The 15,827-nt window shown below is 31.3% G+C and overlaps 1 protein-coding gene and 1 long non-coding RNA gene across 9 annotated transcripts in view; one reads left to right on the top strand and one right to left on the bottom strand.

Moving 5' to 3' along the window:
* LOC127723549 (uncharacterized) overlaps positions 1 to 15,827 on the bottom strand; it is a 180,844-nt gene that overhangs the window by 53,063 nt on the left and 111,954 nt on the right. For 2 of the 8 annotated variants that reach the window (XM_052230215.1, XM_052230208.1), the window contains one exon: positions 14,359 to 14,487. The exons of 4 other annotated variants lie outside the window; for them this stretch is intronic. In XM_052230215.1, the coding sequence (XP_052086175.1) occupies positions 14,359 to 14,481 (123 nt within the window). In that variant the 5' untranslated portion in view covers positions 14,482 to 14,487. Of the gene's footprint in view, positions 1 to 14,358; positions 14,488 to 15,450; positions 15,500 to 15,827 lie in introns of those variants that run through there. 2 more of the 8 variants (XM_052230213.1, XM_052230214.1) reach the window with 2 other exon arrangements.
* LOC127723562 (uncharacterized) lies at positions 4,409 to 9,620 on the top strand. The gene is made up of 3 exons (XR_007992126.1): positions 4,409 to 4,443; positions 8,694 to 8,794; positions 9,323 to 9,620. It is a non-coding gene; the product is annotated as an uncharacterized LOC127723562 (long non-coding RNA).

Genomic DNA, 15,827 nt, shown 5'->3' with positions numbered 1-15,827 from the left:
GGCACTTAAATGGCTTCATGGTGCCAAGAAATATATTATTTGCATGATTAAAATTTAATAATTTTTCATTTATCAAGGCTTATGAACAATTTCCTGAACTTAAAAATGAATAAATGTAAAAAAAGAAATTATTTGAAGATCTTTCTCTTATATATTTAAACAATTGTCAATATATTATTTGTGACTTTTTGTCCTATCCAATTTGTGACTCTATGTCCTGTGTTTTTTTGTCCTGTGACTTTCTGTCCGTTTACCCTATTCATAGTATAGCCCAGTGTTTCTGTTAAAATAAATTTTGGTCATGGTTAAAATAATATGTCAGAATTTGTTAAGTTGTAAAAACAATTACCAAGTAATAATCCACTTAGAACTTCACCTCCGGCAAAATTCAGGTGATCGGAGGGCAATAAATTGCGTAATCGCACACCTGTGAATCCACAGTTACAACTCTAAGGAAATAATGATCGGAAAATCGGACACACACAATTTCACTGTGTAATTTAGAAGCAAACTTTAGCAAAGAAATGCTTCTTGTAATATCATGATCATTACCAGATTTTACTTTTTGAATTAAAAGAAATGCCGAAAAAAAGAAAAAAATATTTTCTCAATCAAATACATTAAAAAAGATACAACTATTTCAAGCAGTTTTTTAGAAAAAGAATTTATTTGATCTGAAATAAGTTTTCCTATTACTTTTCTTGATTAGCTATCGATGTTATCAATCCCTACATGTTGTAGAATAATTATCGACGAGAATCTCATTCCGGGCCGCGTTTTTTAACGGGATTTCACGGAGTTGTCAATCTCTGTGTGTATATGTCTCTGGATGCGGTATAGTGATGAATGTGTTAACATGCAGCATGCTTGTAAATAATTGTTAAAATACAGCACAAAAGATGCATAATATATCAAACTCGAGTCAACGCTATGTCAAAAACTAAAAAAAAACCAAAATAACCCGACCAAATGACAAATAGTCTATAAAAACAACTATAGCATACCAAAATATATAATTTGTAAAGACTTGCATGCAACTAGGCCTATACAGTAGTTCTATGTTCTTATATATCTCATAACATTACGATTAAGAGTATGTGTGTGTAAGTTTATTAGAAAATTCAACATGACACGTCCTAATCAGGTAAAATCCAAAATAACAATTTACAAATTCAGATCTACTGCCTGTTGTATATTGCTTACATGATTGTATATTGGCAAACGAATAGATATGTTTGGTACGGGATGGTGGCTTCGAAGCGGAGACAAAAAGACCCAGATAAATAAAAGTGTAGAATTTTGTTGTTGAGAATTTTTTTTAAAGAACTAGATTCATATCTCAGAATTTGAATATAGCATCTTGTTTTCTTTAGATAAATTGTTAGCTATTACTGGCTATAATAATTACCCTCTTATAAGTATTCGCAAAACATGAAGTTAATGATCAATGAATATGAAAACACTTTATAAGTATAAATATTGGTAAACGGACAGCAAGTCATAGGACTATTATAGTTCGAATAAATTAGTTTACAATAACTGTTGAAAGGTTATGAGAGAAAAATCTGGATGAATTTATTTTTATTAGAATGATTTATTTTACGGCGAACGAAGAAATTCAATATTGATCCTTCAAGGGACAAGTGAACGTGGGAGATATTCATTCCCTAGTTTTTGGTTGATTAATGTCGGGTGTGTCTGACGTACCGAATAATAAATGATAGGTACATGGAGGTCTTGTAATTGAGACTGCCCGTGATACGGTCGGAAAATTTCGACTGCCAATGAAAAAGGAGGGACAGAAAATTGGCCTAATACCAGGCTACGTACAGTCCACTCAAATAGTTGTTGCAAGGATTCAACGTCCCCATTCGGACGTGGCTGAGCACAGCATAATGGACGTTCCACTATCATTACTGCTAAGGATTTATTGCCGGTCAGAAGAAGACCTGTAACGACGCTATTTCTATAGTTACTCTAGTTCGCTAACGTATTCGCTTCTTGTTCCATTGAATATAAAGGAAAGAGTTATCTAATATATATATTTTTTTTTCTTGAACTACTATAAATACAGTAGTTCATTTTAAAATGTATTCTTTAAAGGTTAAGAAAACAATAAGTTAAAATGGCTGGTACATACATGGCTTCATGTATACCAAAAAGGTATAGCCAATTTCCCGTTTATTCTTTTCGTTGTTTGGTTCACATGTTTAAATTTAATAAATTGATGAATTTAATAATTTATTGATATCCTAAATCCTTGTTAATATATTTACTTCGGTAGAAAAGAAAGTTAATCTTCTCATCTGGACTTTAATCTGCATATCTATTATCTTCTTTGGGATTGAAAAAAATATCTTTTAACAAATGCGGTTTCGAGCCTATTTCTTCATTTTAATTTGGTTACACGTTCAGCAATAACTGATACAAATATGATATATTACCAATGATAAGGCCATATATTTGAAGCTGTTCAAAATTTTGTACATTATAGGTACGTGTATCAGATCGGACATTTTTTTTTAATTGTTCTATATAAATAATCTTACTATAAGTTATCTCAGGTCTAAACAAAATGTTACTATGAGTGTTCTAATGAGTTTTGTTTGATAATTTTTTGTTTAATTCAGTTAAAAGTTTTTTTTTACACGAGAAGGTCTGCTAAAAAGTTTATGATGATCTCTTTTTTTCGGCATAACAAACGGATACTCTTTAATGTACACTAGGTGGATTTTCCTCTGTTCCGATGAAGGCAGTGCACGTCTTTCATTTAAAAGATTAAATCGTAGTTTTAAAACAGACGGCGGCACATCGGGCATTGACTTACTATTTTATTTTTATAATTTGTAACAGATAATCATCCATTTTATTTTATAATTTGTATCAATTATGATTACCCATATATTTATGAGTTATAACAAAATTATTTTTTGTACATTTTTATTTAAGATGATCGAGATTTGAGAATGATATGAAAATAATAAAATATATATTACAAAAAAGTTATCTCAGGTCTAGTTATCTAGCATGAAATATATCCACTGGAAATAAGCCCTTTAAAACACAAATCCCCGTTTACTCATTGCAAAGTTTATTTGCTAGTGTTTTTTTAATTTTTTTTTTAATGATTTTATTATATTATCTTTTTTGTGAAAATTTTGAGTGGTTGAAAATGAAATGGACACCGATGCTACAAAGAAAATTTGTTTAATGTCATCTGTTGCAATATATACTTAGTATTACACGTGGACAGGATGTTCCCCAGAAAATTAAGGTATTCAAAATAAGTTATACACACCCCAACACCCCAAGGGTACACGCCACTGTCATATGGAAAATTACTGGGTCACCAGTAAACTGGTAATCAGCCAGGCAACTAATCAGTTGACTGACCATGCCACTACAATTTAAAAAGTTTGTCGTTAGATCAAAATGAAATATTTATTTTTAATTTAAAATTGAAGAACTAAAAGGATTATCATAATTATGAAAGGAAATAATTCAACAAAATCGGATTATTTCCCAAAAGATTTTTTTTTCCGGGGAAAATAGAAAACTATATCTAAAAGGGTCCCATCAAGGATTTTTATCATCAAGGATTTTATAGAAATCCTTGGTTTCATGAAATGGATCTCACACAGACATGCATAATTAAAATTTTTATTGATTCTATGATTTCTAGAGAAATCAAAATGCGAAATATAATAAATATTTAGTTTATTTGACATAACATTGAGGGATTTAAGGGTCCGTACAACGTGTTTGTCATGACTTATTGTTTTCGCGCTTCGCCTTGAAGCTCATTATTCAGACTGTTTCAGACAAGATGATGAAAATAACGTGCACTTTTTTTCGATCATCGTGAAGTGCACTCTCACCCTCTTCAAGAATTGTATATTTATAAATCCTCGGTTTTTTTTAAAATTACCACCCTCTTTGTGATTACCGTTATATATATATATGCTATTATGCTAACAGTAACCCCGAACTTGATTTACATGTAATATCAGGGGCGATTCCAGCCAGGATAAACGGGGTCCAAATATATGTCTCCATTAAATGCATGATCGTTCACAAAAAGGGGAGTCAAACCCCCGGATCCCATCCCCCTCCGATCCGCCACTGATTGTGAATATAAATATAATTGTTACTTAAGAGTCATAGACTAGTACTAGCTCCGAGCACCTGTTTTGGGATATATACAGCTAGTTAACCGTAAATAACTGCGAGATAATGAATAACAAGTTGATAATTGTCTATTCTCTGCTAATTAATGTACCTGCAATTCACCCTGATTCATTTGTGAGACCACCAACACTAATAATATTACCTCAAAGTTAGAGGTTCTCCGTTACTGGGAACTTCATATCGGATCCTATCAATTTATTGGTTCCATTCCCCCTAGTACTAATGATCCATTTGCAGTGACGATGACAATCATAGGTATACTCATTAATGTTGATTTTGCATGATAATATACATGTTATGTCAACTCACTTCTCCTTCCTACGGCGTCAGAGAGAAAATAAGCCTTGCAATGCGTCATAATTATTTGGACTACTTCCATATGACTTTAAAAAAAAACAAACAATAATTTATTTCACTGAATGAGACATTTCAGCATGTGAAATCTTAATTGTTAGTCCAAGTACACAGTTATCATCCATTGATTTTCATTTTTACAAAAAGATTCCCTAGTGTGGACCATATATTACTTCAAAATTTATTTATTTATATTTTTTATGCATAAAAAGTAAGTACAATGAAGTAAGGGGATAATATTAGTTTATTTTAGTTTGAGAATCACTCATACTTCTTGTATGATGTCACCTTTAGCCTACAAATTACCAAAAAGAAACATATTTTTATTTCCTCTAGCTTATGTGTATGCCTTTTCATATACATGTAAAAATGTGTTATTGCCTATATTAACCTTAAATGTTATTCAGTCTTGCATGGCCTAATGGGACCTTGTTCTACTCATGTGGTATGCTATTAGCAGATAAGTCGCTTTCTTTCCTTTTGAAATACAAATAACTTTTTAAATATACATGAAGAATTTTTATATAAACCTCCCCCCCCCCCCCCCTTAATTTGAAATCTCTATTTTCAGGCATAGGCTCATATAAATTCGACTTTTGAAGAATTGAAATAAATCTGAGACAGCAAATGAATATTCAGCTGCTTTACATTAAAATACATCATGTACATACATGTGACATACACAATATTATATATAAATAGTTATAAAGACATTTAAAAAGCTATTTTTTGCAATATTTAAATTATGTAGGCCCAAATCTTGATAGTTAAATGTTAAGCTTTAAACGTTAAAAATTAACACCCAAAGTTCAAACATAAGAATGAACTTATAGTCTTTAATGTATATATGCTATTGCCATGAAACTAGGTAAACTGTCTTATAATTGCCTAATCTTAGTTCATGCCAAGTTTGATTAAAATTAGTATTTCTACTCTATTAGGTCTCTAGTGTAGATAGTGTATAACTTGCAAATTATTTTCATACTCCTTCCAAATTTATTGCTTTAAATATTACGGATGAAATTACATTGGAAAAACATGTGGCAATTTTGTTTAGGTTAAGGATGTTCGCTCCTCTTGATTTTCAATTTTTACCAGATATTTTGAATCCTCTTGTTTTATCCATGCAGTGCCATTAAAAAATTTTGCCCGCAAACCCCTACTTTTCTTTTCATATTTTTATTACATACTTTATTAGTTTAAAAAGCCATATTTAAAAATCTTATAAAACCCTTGTTATTTTTCTATAGCCTTTGAAAGAAAAAGGTGCCAGTGTTAAATGTATGCAAAATCTAGAGAGAATCACTTTCCGCCAAATTTTTAATGGCTTATATCTTAAATTTTAACAAGCACTCATACCCTTCATTTTTTCTGTTTTTTTAGTTCCTTTATTCATATACTTTCAATTTATAACAGTTTTTTAAAAATCTTGTTATTTTGATACAGAGTAGCGAACATCCTTAAGTAGTGATTTGGTATAGTTTGAAAAGGTCAAATATTAGTATGTCTGAAGTTGTCAAACTAAATTATAGACCCTTCAAACATAAAATTGTCCACAGTTTGAGTTATAAATAGCTTATAGATTTTTCTATTATGTTAATATGTCCTGTCCCAAATGTAGTACACTACACTGTAAAAATCTTTTTTGGATAGAGCCAGCGCAATATTTTAAATTTGCCTTTTTAGTTCATCGTTCCAAAGGAACAGTGAGATTTTGCCATCACTTGGCGTCCGTCGTCGTCTGTCGTTGTCTGTCGTCAACCGTTGGCGTCCGTCGGGTGTAAACTATTTCAAACATGTTCTCTCCTGAAACTACAGAACCAATTCCTACCAAACTTAAGCTGAATGATCCTTAGCGTATCTACAATAAAATTTATGTTTTGGTTTTTGTTTTGTCAAAAAACATGGTTGTCATGGCTAAATAAGAACATAGGGGTAAATGCAGTTTTGGCTTTTATCTCAAAACCCAAAGCATTTAGAGCAAATCTGACACAGAGTAAATTGTTCATTAGGTGTTCAAAGTTCTATCAGCCCTGAAAATTTCTGATGAATCTAATAACCCAAAGTCATGATTATTGGGTTGCTGTCACTAAATTGGTAATTTCAAGGAGGAAAATTTGCAGTTTTTGGTTATTATCTTGAATATTATTAATGATAAAGATAAACTGTAAACAGCAAAAATGTTCAGCAAAGTAAGATCTACAAATAAGTTACATAACCGAAATTGTCAATGGACCCCTTAAGGAGTTATTGCACTTAAACGACAATTTTACACAATTTCTTTATCATGTTTTCTAACTTTAAAAAATTTTCTCCTCTGAAACTACTGAACCAATTCCAACCAAACTTAGGCTGAATGGTCCTTAGGGTATTTAGAATAAAGCTTGTGTTTTATTTTCTGTTTCATCAATAAACATTGCTGCCATGTCTAAAAATAGAACATAGGGGTAAAATACAGTTTTTGGCTTATATCTCAAACAGTAAAGCATTTAGAGCAAATCGTATGTGAGGTAAAATTGTTCATTATGTCAAGTTCTATCAGCCATTAAATTTTCAGATGAATCTATCAATCCATTGTTGGGTTGCTGCCACTAGATTGGTAATTTTAAGGAAACTTTACAGTTTTTATATGACCGCAAAAAAAATTTGCGGTCAAACTATTGGTATGACGTTGGCGTCGTCATCGTTGGCCGAAGACACATTGGTTTTCACACTCTAACTTTAGTGTAAGTGAATGGATCTCTATGAAATTTTACCTTAAGGTCCAATACTACAAAAGGAAGGTTGGGATTGATTTTTGGGGTTATGGTACCAACAGTTACGGAATTAGGTGTCAAAAATAAGCATTTTTGTAACTTCCAGACATACCTTGTGTGTTAGTGTATGGATCTCTCTGACATTGTACCACAAGGTTCCATATCACAAAGGGAATGCTTGGGTTGATTTTGGGGGTAATTGCCTCAAAATTTTAGGAACTAGGGACCAAAAAGGGACAAAAAACAAGCATTTTTCTAGTTTCAGGACAATAACTTGTGTGTAAGTGTATGGATCTTTCTGAAATTGTACTACAAGGTTCCATATCACAAAGGGAAAGCTGGAATTGATTTTGGGGGTACCCGGTAATTGGCCAAAATGTTTAGGAATAAGGGGCCAAAAATAAGCATTTTTTCTAGTTTCCAGACAATAACTTGTGTTCAAGTGTATGGATCTCTCTGAAATTATACTGCAAGGTAACATACCACAAAGGGAAGGCTGGGATTGATTTTGGGGGTAATTGCCGCAAAATGTTAGGAATTAGGGGCAAAAAACAAGCATTTTTCTAGTTTTAGGACAATAACTTGTGTGTAAGTGTATGGATCTTTATGAAATTGTACTACAAGGTTCCATATCATAAAGGGAAAGCTGGGATTGAGTTTGGGAGTAATTGCCCTAAACGTTTAGGAATTTGGGGACAAAAAGGGGACAACAAACAAGCATTTTTCTAATTTCAAGACAATAACTTGTGTTCAAGTGTATGGATCTCTCTGAAATTGTACTGCAAGGTAACATACCACATAGGGAAGGCTGGGATTGAGTTTGGGGGTGATGAATCATAAGGGGGTTCAAAAAATTTGGGGGGGGGGGGATTTTTTTTCCTTTTTTTTTCCTTTTGTTTTCTTTAAAATTTTCCATTTTAAATTTGTTATTTCTGATTTATATATAAAAGCAAATAATAATGATATGGTTTGAATAGGTAAATTAGAACTTTTTAAGTTCTTAGACCATATTCATTTTTTGAGCTTCTTGTTTTAATTGCTTCTGAAAGTAATATATTAATTTGAAATTTTGACGACAGACACATACAGATTATACCGTTAACAATATTTCAGTGTTTAATGTTTTCAAGCACACAAATCATAGAAGAATAGTTAATCACGTAATTGTCCATTGAAAAATTAGTATGAACACCATGAAAAAGAACGGGAATGTTTGTTTGTTAAACTATTGACCGTGGTTATGTCTTTGAAACTGTTGACTGGCAAATAGTCTGTGAAATATAATAGCACAAATATTTCATTCTTTTTTATATCATGGTATATAGAAAAACACATACTGATGTATAATAATAGTTATAGTCATTAGATTATAGTTTTTACCTTTTTTAAGATAAGGGCAAGAAATATAGAAGATAAGGAAAAATATAAACAATCACAACTGTACAGTAGAAATGATCGGCAAAACAAGATAAACAGAAGACAACAAGGCCTAAATGGTAAGACCACTTCTATATAATAAAAGTGATTGCCCTTGAATGATGACTATTATAAAAATAAGAAGATGTGGTATGGTAAATGAGTTATCTATCCACCAGAGTTCAATGAAGTGGATGCAAGCAATTAAAGACCAATGACGGCCTTCGATAATGAGAAAACCCATACCTTATAAGTCAGCCAATAAAGACCCCAACATGAAAAGATTTAAACAATCAAAATTAGTTCAAATCCAATAACAGTTGCTGTGAGCACTCCACCTAACCATAATCTAGGACAGTGGTTCAAATAGCACAACATATGAACAAACTGTAAAAACTGTTGCAAGTGGCTCAACCCATTATCACTGCAAGGCACTAATACGACTGATATTAAGTTGTGGACACAAAGCACTGAAATAACAGAACTCATAATCATGATTAGTAAGAATATCAAATTTAAGTTTCTCAAAATGTTCATATTAAACATGGTAAAATAAGCTTATTATATATTGCTGTTTTTTTCTCAATTTATATTTTGTGTATTTATAGGTGAGACTTTTTGGTTTTCATGATCATCAACAGGTAAATACAGAAGAGGAAACTTAAGGTTAATACTTTTCTACATTGTGTGCTAATTGGATTAATGTGAAATGAAATGTGTGCTTACCTGGAAAAAGAAAATAGGAAATTTCTACAAAATGGCTGTAAACAAAATGGAGTACAATCATAGATGCACAAGAACACAATTGTGTAATTGCAACAACCTACATATTCACTGAAGGATTATGGAGAAATGTAGAAAAAATAGTATTTTGTTGTCGAAATAAACACCTGCTTTATCCATTCATGTACACTCTGTCATATCAAATATACAGAGGAAGATGTTTGAAGAACAAATTGCTAAAATGTATTCTCTACCAATTGAAGGAAGATGTCTGGTGGATGGAATTATTTATGCACTGAACTGTTATGTAGGGGATTGAATAATTGTACGCAGCAGCTTAAACAGAAGAAAAGTTGAATTAACATGAAAAGTGGTAATTTTATTTAATCTGCAAATATGAGCATAATATTAATAACATCACAAATAGTATGATATTCATAGCGTTTTGCTTATTATTGTATTGTCTCAAACAGCTAGCCTATTGTTTTTGTATGTCATGTTACTCATAAGTGAACATTTTATTAAAGTTTTAATTATCTTTTGTATCAATTATTCAGTCTCAGGAAAAATTATATTCATACTGTTTTTACTGTTATGAAATTGTCATAGAGGAAAATTGAATAACAGAAATCTCCATCGAGGAAATTTGGAGAACAATGTTTTCCTTAGAGGAAATTTGTGGTCTTGAATTTTCCCTCAAGGAAAAGTGTTTGTCAAAAATTTCTTACAGGAAATTGCTGTTGACAAAATTTCCTCACTGGAAAAAGTATTTCCTCAAAGGAAAATTTGAAGCCGCAAATTTCCTCACAGGAAAAAGTATTTCCTCAAAGGAAAATTTAAAGCCTCAAATTTCCTCACAGGAAATAAAATTTCCTCAAAGGAAAATTTGAAGCAGCAAATTTCCTCAGAGGAAATAGAATTTCCTCAAAGGAAATATTAATGCAGCAAATTCCCTAAGGGAAATCTTTTTTCCTTGAGGAAAATACAATTTCCCTTGAGGAAAAATCTTTTTCCTTCAGGGAAATTTGATTTCCCTTGAGGAAAACTACTTTTCCTCCGAGGAAATTGTTGAAAAAAGGGGCATAACTTTTTCTTCAGTGGTGCTAGAGCCAAAAATTTTAGGGACAAATATCAGGGAACCAATACCAACCAAGTTATCAACGTCATTTTGACTTAACTCCAAAAATTAAGGTGACACTTTTTGCACTCAGCGGAAGTGCAAACTTGTCCTGGAGACTGTTATACGTTTAAAATTAAGCGATCATATTGTAAAACCCTTAGAGTGTCCACTTTGGGATGTGGTACTATGAATCTAAGTAAACTTTAAGATTGAAAGACTTTTTGTAAATTGCCCTGGTTTGAAATGAATAAAGAGTTTTGGTTTGGTTAACTATTTTATTTTTGTTTATTCATTTTGACGATAACTACTTAAACGTTGCCAAAATCTTTTAAAAATTTTCCGGTTTGGACTATTTGCAGACATTAGGCATTTATAGTTTTGTAATCTGTTTAAGAATTACCATTATATTGTTAGAACCATAGGGAACATACATTGGGTTGCGATACGTATACTAAGAATTTAAAGATTGATATACTTTTTAACGATCCTGTGTCTCTCACCTAGGTCTATGTGCATATTCAACAAAAGACACTCTCCAACATAGAAGACGAGAATAAAATTAATGACAAAAATCTCTGTTTTGATGGTCTTGTATTGCTGATCATTTAGTCTGCTTAGTTTCTCTCTATCTTTTCTAGTTTTTGCTCAAAACACAATAGATGGTATGAAAGTGACTTGTTAGTACATCTTGCCTTATCGATCATTTTTGTGATTTAAAGTGTCTATTCATCTATTATAATTTTTATCATGTAAAGCTAAACCCCCCCGAAAATGATTAAAACGTCATTAAAGGGCAAGGATTCAGCGGAAGTGCAAACTTGTCCCGGAGACTGTTGTATCATCAACTTATAAACGCCTAAGGATAGCTCAAAATCGCAATTTTTACAAATTTTTGCTTTTTAGTATTTATTCCTAAAACGTAGAAGAAGGTCATCGTTAACCAAATCCAAAATTGTGTTAGAAGTAAAGCTATTAATTGTCTTTCGGGCACGAATTCATTTTGGCTATCGACGGCTTCGATGCCAAATTTGACAAAAAACATGTAAAAGCAAATTTGTATCTTCAACAGCAAAAAAGATGTAACGCTGAATAGCATTTTGAGTTTATGGAAAATTATGTGTAAAATTGTTAAAATAAAATTGAGAATTGAAATTGGGAATGTGTCAAAAAGACAACAACCCGACCAAAGAGCAAAAAAAAAAAAAAAAAAGACCAAGGCCACTAATGAATTTTCATCACAGCGAGAAAATCCCGCACCCGGACGGGCTTCAACTGGCACATGAACAAAAATGTGTACAGTGAAAATGGACGACACACTAAACTTCTAACCTTATAAATGAACTAAAATTACAAAAAGATATTTTAAATATACAATTTAAACTTGTTTATATTACATTCCAAGTATGATAAAGATATGAAAAACACATTTTGGACCCTATGAGTGAAAAAAAGTTAATGAGAATTAGGCTTTAACCCTTTGCAATTTTGTATTACAATGCCTTCAACAGAAACATATAGCACTGAATAGTATTTTAATTTCAGGGGAATATGTAAAACATTGTTGCAATATATAACGTCATCTTCAATTTACAATGTGCAGACCATTTTTAGATTTTGACCCTAGGAGTGAAATAAGTCCAGGGAAAATTGGCCTCGTCACTTTCAAAGACCCCCCCTTTTTTTTCCTGAAAATTGGAGGAAAGCCATATGTTTCTCAAGTGCCTGTGCTTTTGCCTATTTCTGTGGTTGACCCAACATGCTGCCATCAATTAAGTTTCGATGCTTTACTGCTTGAAAAAAAAAATGATCAAACAAGTTCACGGTTATGAATGATTATCAAAATATCTGTATTGCCATTACGCAAAGTCAAAACAAACAAAATAAACCACCAATTATTGATGCAAAATAATAAGAAACTGATCAAAATCAATTAGTCTTACAACCTTATGTTTTGTGATTTGCAACTTAATAACAAAACGTCGTAGCAATTTTATCACATAATTTATATTTCGATATAAATGAAGTAAGGCGGGAAGTACAATTATGTGCCGAGCATCATGATAGACATCTGCTTTTTGACTGCTTCCTGGTGACTCTTAAGATGGCCTCCTAAACCTCGACTTGGAGTGTGAACTTTTTTAAAAATAATATAAATAGCGTATACATATTACCGTCTTGAATGCTGAGCTTGAATGTTCGTGTAATATTGGCTGATTGACCTCAATTTTCATGCAATTCTTATAATCTTAAAAGTAAAGATCATGCATCCTTATTGTTCAGATTGATAAAGTCTTTTCCATTCATCGACATTATCTCCGATTTAAACACTATTGATCTGATAACCGCTGTGCATACGTTAACGACAGGGCTAGTTTTCTTGTCAGATAAGTAGTAACCTCCCTTGTTAATGTGATGTTGTAATCAATCGTTTTATTTTTACCATCTTTATATAATATTTCATTGTATTATTTAAATTTGTGATTCATTTAATATTTAAATATAATAATTTTATATTTTATTATAGATAAAAAACAAGAAAATTTGAAAGTCTTTGATTCATTTATCATCTTGGTTCAAATCAAAAATTAGGCGGTCCATTCTGTCTACATTAAGTAGCCAATACACCGGGGTACCGATGGCTATGTAAAAAGAAAGGAATACATTGTACAACGTAAAGCGAGAATTAGATAGAACAAAATACAGATATTGAATCCAAATGTAGATGTTTTTCTTGTTTGGTGAAATCAAAAACGAAAAACAAAAACACTCTTGATTTTCATTTGGTTTTTGAGAAATCGAAAACGAAAAATGAAAACACTTTCGTTTTCCGTTTTGGTTTTTGAGAAATCAAAAACGAAAAACGAAAACACTTTTGTTTTTCATTTTGATTTTTGAAAAATCAAAAATGAAAAATGAACGCACTTTCGTTTTCCGTTTTTTGTTTTTGACATTTCAAAACGAAAAACGAATGGACGCAAATATACACGGACCTTACCCACAGTAAATTATATCTGTTTGAATTTTTTTTCTAAACTTATACAGAAAAATCCTCGAACTCTTTGACTTTCATTGCTCATACTTAATGTGTTTACACAAAAATATAATATAGTGGTTAAAGGTTATTTGCTTCTTATAGTATAAGACCTAATAAAGATCGTATGCTTGCATCAACTTACCAAATACAGATTTAAGTAAAGCCTGCATTTTTGACATTGTTTATTATTTTTTCCGTGCACGGTTTTGTAATAAAAAACACAATCTCTTGATCCGACTTAATTTCCATATCCCGATATCGTCAGGTAAATACGCTACTTTGAGTATTAGTTTATGACACAATAACATACTGAATTAGTTATAATTCCAAGATATACAGACAACACAAAATCACAAGTAAAGTAGGAACAAAAAAGAAAAAGTTAAACAACCCACAAAAACTAAGGACGAAAATCCTATAAATGAGATATAACTGATTAGTTTTGTTTTGGACATGTATTTTGGTATTTATTTTTTTATCATATTTATTTTCCACGGAATTGTCAGAACCACACTGTTATTGGTCCTTAAGTGATTTTTCGTCTAATGTTTTAGTCTTGATAACATTCTGAAAAATGTTAAATGATTAAATGGATCACAGTTTGGTTTTTGAATCACTCTTCTTAAATATTTAGATCGACTGTTTAATCGACAACATGTGTTGAAAGCTACAATACCAGTTGTGTTGTAAACTTATCATAGTTCTTGACTGTATTTCATTCTTTTTATTTTAATTGTACAATAAAGTGAGATAAAATCAAATCTTACCCTAAACTTATATTTTGCTTTCCCTGCGATGGCACTGCTAGCACTTTGTATGAGAGATTCAACATCAATCCCGTTGTCATTCTTTATTTCGACAGATAAGAAAAAATGCAAGGGTTCATCCATGTCTACCTTAAAATACAAAAGGATCGACATATTTAAGTTGAACTTTCACTTTGCATTTGTTAGTCTCATTAAACAATGGTTTCGAACAAACTTATTTTGACTAATACATTTTCACTTTCATTTTTCATTTCAGTTTTAAAGGTTTACTATGAAATCTAAGACGTTAACAAGATTGATAGTACTGAGTTAACATGGTTAATATGATGTGAGCCGATACATTTGATCCATATCATTTCCAATACCAGAATACTCTTGTACTATACGCTGATTTCTCATGTCATTTAAACGTTTTATGGGCGAACTGGATCCCTGCATCTTTTTAACAGATAAAGTAATAGAGATTTTTTGAGGTTTTTAAATCATCCGATTTGTACATAACCCAGCCCCGCCTAAAGGAAAATATCAAATGTATCATTTAAAAGCAGTTATGAAAGCAGCCGTAAGGAAGTTATTATCATTGCAATATACATTCCCTAGCTCAACACATTGAAATATATTTCATGTCAAAGCAAACCCGCACAAATGACATGAAATAGAATCACACTCTTTGACAGAAATATAAAGATAGGAATCAGGCGTATTAGATATAAACATACGCAGTCTTACCGAATATAGATGAAACAACTCTTTGATTGAATATTGTGATAATATTCAATCAGGTGGAAATTCAGTAATTCTGGTAATGTCAAGGTTAAAAAAATAATGAATTGAGAGCAAATCCTTAAATAATTTACTATGAACCCGAATACATCTATCAACAATATTGATTTTGTCAAGCAAAAAGCGAAAGTAAAATACCATCATTAGAACTCACTGATGCAAAAAGTTTACAGTTTATAATTACCTTAATATGTGTCATCAAATTTGTGTAGCATGTTTAAACTAAAAAAACATAGTGATCATATACTAAATTTTCTATTTTAACATGTACTGATCATTTTCTGATGGTAGAATGTTTTGATTTCTTACCTTACCTTCTATATTTAGGTTCTAAAGAAATATATATCAGTATAGAACATTAAAAGGAACGATAACTGTAAAAAAAATTGGATGTCAATAAACTGATCTCATTACTCTCGTCACGAATGGTAACCAGGAAGACAGATTATATATTGCGTTGAATGTAATTAATAGAATTGATTTTCTTATATATAATATAATATTACAAAATAATTTATAGATTCAATATAAAAAAGTAGAAGATTTGGTATCATTTTCAATGAGACAACTGCCTACCCGAGACCAAATGACGTAGAAGTTAAGGTTCATCATAACAAATGGACAAAAATGACCTATCAAAATCTACCAACAGGAAGGAAAAAAATGCCAATCAAAATAAAAAAAAA

The sequence above is a fragment of the Mytilus californianus genome, unplaced genomic scaffold (assembly GCF_021869535.1).
Source record: "Mytilus californianus isolate M0D057914Y unplaced genomic scaffold, xbMytCali1.0.p SCAF_13, whole genome shotgun sequence".
NCBI lineage: Eukaryota > Metazoa > Mollusca > Bivalvia > Mytilida > Mytilidae > Mytilus > Mytilus californianus.
This window is presented reverse-complemented; position numbering and strand designations above follow the sequence as displayed.